The sequence below is a fragment of the Scyliorhinus canicula genome, chromosome 27 (genome assembly GCF_902713615.1).
Source record: "Scyliorhinus canicula chromosome 27, sScyCan1.1, whole genome shotgun sequence".
Lineage (NCBI taxonomy): Eukaryota > Metazoa > Chordata > Chondrichthyes > Carcharhiniformes > Scyliorhinidae > Scyliorhinus > Scyliorhinus canicula.
This window is the reverse complement of record NC_052172.1, coordinates 6,438,846-6,443,038: the sequence shown is the minus strand read 5'-3', so window position 1 is coordinate 6,443,038 and position 4,193 is coordinate 6,438,846. Positions and strand designations below refer to the sequence as shown.

The 4,193-nt window shown below is 43.0% G+C and overlaps 1 gene segment (V, D, J or C); it reads left to right on the top strand.

Annotated features, from left to right (window-relative positions):
- Positions 1 to 798: 798 nt before the first annotated feature.
- On the top strand, positions 799 to 2,143 carry LOC119957970. The segment is given in 2 exon segments: positions 799 to 941; positions 1,494 to 2,143. Coding segments are annotated over 2 exon segments (351 nt in total).
- The last annotated feature ends 2,050 nt before the right edge of the window (positions 2,144 to 4,193 follow it).

Below are 4,193 nucleotides of genomic sequence, written 5' to 3'. Positions count from 1 at the left end.
GAAAATGCTGGAAAATCTCAGCATGTCTGACAGCATCTGCATGGGGAGAAAAGAGCTGACGTTTCGAGTCCAGATGACCATTTGTCAAAGCTAAAGACAGGGCAAGTGAGAAATATTTATCCTGTGGAGTGAGAATGAAAGGTGAGTCATAGCCACAGTTACCCAGGGGAACGGCGTGCGAATAGCCACAGACAGCAACGTGAAAGAGGGCTAATGGCAGTCCCCAGAGAGAACAAAAGGCCTGAAAGGCCAAAATGCAGAGAAACTAACAACAGAGGGTAAACTGTGACAGATGTAGATGTGGGGGGAGGGGAAGGGGAAGCAAGGAGAGAAAGGGTAACGAAAGGTGGAGAAGATGGAGGGGTGAACATGTATAAAGAAAGACAAGAGACAAAGAAATAGGAAAAAATCAGTTAAAATGAAATGGAATTGAAACGTTTGATTGCAATTTTTATTGAATCTGCAGCGGGAGCTGGGTGTGAAACTCATGTCCGTGGATCATTGGCAGAGTCTTCTATACGGCTCCACCAGCAATATATCCACTATCTTCCCAGTTAGACCCAGATACAGCAGCGAGTGCAGAGATAGCGGGGATACACAGAGCTGTGCACACATTTGCCTGGATTCAGATAAAGTTCCCCCGCTCAATGAGAAGTGAGAGAATGATTCGGACTAACTCTAACTGTTGTAGGCTTAAACTAACGTCAGACTCTGCTCTCAAATGGCGAAAAGTAAACATCCAGAATCCGCATTAGCCCCACCCAGGAAATGACGAACGACATAAGAAGTTGATCCTTTGCTGTTTTACGTTGAACTTGGAGACGATTCAGTAACTCCGAATTCATGACCAGACATTTTAATATTCCAGAATTATTCGACAACTAAACACTCTTTAAGGATGTTTGTGTCAGCGCTCTGGATTCTATTGCAACTGTTACCGGGTAAGGAGGAACTGGCTTTTGAGGTGTCAGTGATGTTCACTTTTATTGCCCTGTGTGCGCCCATTAGAGTTTAATCAACATTCCGAGCGTATTTTAAACCGCCTAAATGTCTAGACTCTCTGCTTCTGCTGATTGCCGCTGACTCTCTTTCTCACTATCTTCCTCTCCCTGTCACGCGTTCTTTAAATCGCTGCCGCTCTGTTTTTCTCTCTTACGACCTGTCTCGTAATTTTCCCCTTCAGTTTAACCCTCCCTTCGTCCACTTGTTTCTCAGCCCCCCCCGCAATGATTTTCCGCCACTCTTCATCTCACTCCTTTCGTGAACTGGAATTGTCTTTGGTTTGACTGTGTTTTACGTTTTCTCGCTTGCCTTTGGTTCTCTCCTTCTCCCCTCTCACCTGTTACCTGGTCTTCGCTCTTTCTCTATCCGTAGCTCACTGATTCATTCCCCTCCTTCTCCCCCACCCCCCATCCAATTTATTTATTTTGCCGTTCTTGTACTCAAGGGGTCTCCACGTTAACAGGTCAGTCTTATCACTCTCTGTATTACAGATGTGGCGTCCGTGCAGATCGAACAGACTCCACCTCTTATCTCCAGTTCCCCGGGAAGTCGGGTTCGCTTCGAATGCATTTACAGAAAAGCAACTGCTGCCAGCAATTTCTACTGGTATCGATGGCATCATGACCGGGAGCCTCAGAACCTTTTCTATTCCGTTGGTAACATGATCAATCACAACGGTGAGGTGGAAGGTTTCACCGCCAGAAAAAACAAGGACACTCACTTTTACCTCGAAGCAACCAGCCTGTGGGCCAATCACTCGGGAGTGTATTACTGCGCCTGGAGTTTGCACACTGACTGACAGAGATAGAGGGGCTCAACAAAAACCCGAACTGTGGAGGATCTATATCTATCTATCTATCGATCTATCTATCTATCTATCTATGTATGTATCGATCTATCTATCTATCTATCTGTCTGTCTATCTATCTATTATCTATCTATCTATCGATCTAACAGTCATAGATCTCTCATCTATCAATGTATGTGTTTAGCTCTTGAACGTCATAAATTACATTTTAGCGCTTAAATAAGTAACATTAACCCTGATTTCTTACTGTATCAATGTTGATTCACCATTTTCTCTCTTTCACATAAGACCATGTCAATGTGTTATTGATTATTAAAATTCCGCATTACCTTTGCGATATACTTTCCAAAAGGATTATTCGTTAGCACGTGACGAATGATGCGTTGCTTATCATAGAATCAGAAATCGATCCAACTGACGAGAAGGCCACTCGGTCCAGAGTGCGAGTTGCTTTCTGAAAGATCTATCTGATTAATTCACGTTCTCTTGACCCGTTCCAAAAGCCGTAAAAATATTCCGCTTCATGTATTTCTCCCATTATCTTTAAAAGTTGCCATGGACTTTGCTGACATGGTCCTTAAAACAGTGCGATCCCAGATGATACAATTCACTCAGGAGAAGGATTCTACTGATCTCTTGTTGATCTGCTGATCCAAAGATCCCCACTGATCTGCTGATCAGGGTGTATATGCACAGCGAGGGCAAATGGCGTCCAATTAGAAGGTCCATGAACTAATTGAATGACAGAGAGGATCGAGAAGGCGAATTGCTCATTCGAACCCTATGTTCTCTGTTTCTGCCATTTCATTAAAACAATGTTTCCTACTTAAAGATCATCCAGTCAGCTGATAGGAGATCCTACTGCTTTTCTCATTATTTACTTTGTAAAAACGCTTCATGATATTCAAAATCTCTATCAAATGTCCTCTTATTTTCACTGTTGCAAGAGGAACAGCCCCACCCCTCCCCTAATATAGGAAACAGTTAATCCTCGAAATGTTAAACGTGCCACGGACGATTCGAAGTGCAAACTTGCGACCTCTCTTCAGATACCATTCTCACTACACACCTGCCTCCTGACAGCCGTTCAAACAGTTGTTGAGAACCGTTAACCCACTTCTCTATCAGACTCGCGCTGTCTTTGAACAATTTTCTAAGCATTCCGGAGTTCTGCAAAATAAATAATTTAACTCGGTTCTCAGATGGGTAATTAAACTCCTTGAGCTTGAAAGATGAAATCATTTTTACGGGAATTAAGGGATTATGGAATTATAGAGCACAGGTCAAGGTCATACAAACGCTTAATCGCGGGCACAACAGATTGAACGAGCCATTTATTATTCTCATATCATTTCCCTCCTACTTATCTTCATCTCACCGTATTCGGAACAACTTTTCTCTTTTCCCACTCACATCCCTCGCCAGCACATCTTTCTGAAGAAGAGTTCCAAAGGCTCACTCAATTCTCACTATGAGAAAATATTCTCCTCATCTCTCTGAAAAAAGCGACTCCTTATTTTTAAACAGCAACCCGTAGTTCTAGATTCTCCCACGAAGTATATAATCACAAGTCGGTTCTTACTTTTCTGAACACCAGTTGTCACAAATCTAACCTCTCCAAGCTTTCCTCATGTCATACCTATTCCACGTACCAGTTCAGCAAACTTTCTCCGGAGTGTTTCTAATGCTTTAAAATCTTTCCTTAAATAAGGAGACCAACACGGTACACAATACTCCAGTGTAGTCTCACCAGTGCCCTGTAAAACTGAAGCAAAATATTCCCACGGTTCGAATAATAATAATAATCTTTATTATTGTCACAAGTAGGCTTATATTAACACTGCAATGAAGTTACTGTGGAAAGCCCTTGGTCGCCACATTCCGACGCCTGTTCGGTACAGTAAGAGAGAATTCAGAATGTCCAATTAACCTAATAAGCATGTCTTTCTGGACTTGTGGGAGGAGACCGGAGCACACGTTGGAAACCCAAGCAGACACGGGGAGAAAGTGCAGACTCCACACAGACAGTGACCCACGCCGGGAATCAAACCTGGAAGCCTGGAGCTGTGAAGCAACAATGCTGGCCACTAATCAATTCTAATCAATTCCCTTCATAACAAATGGTAACATTCTATTTCATTTCCTAATTTAAGAAAGAACAAAGGAAAGTACAGCACAGGAATAGGCTCTTTGGCCCTCCACACCTGTGCCGATCATGCAGCCTGTCTAAACTCACACCTTCTGCACTTCTGGGGTCAGTAGCCCTCTTTTCCCATACTATTCATGTATTCGTCAAGATAACTCATATATATTGCTATTTTATCTGCTACCACCACCTCTTCCGGCAGCGAGTTCCAGGCACCCACTACCCTCTGTGTAAAAA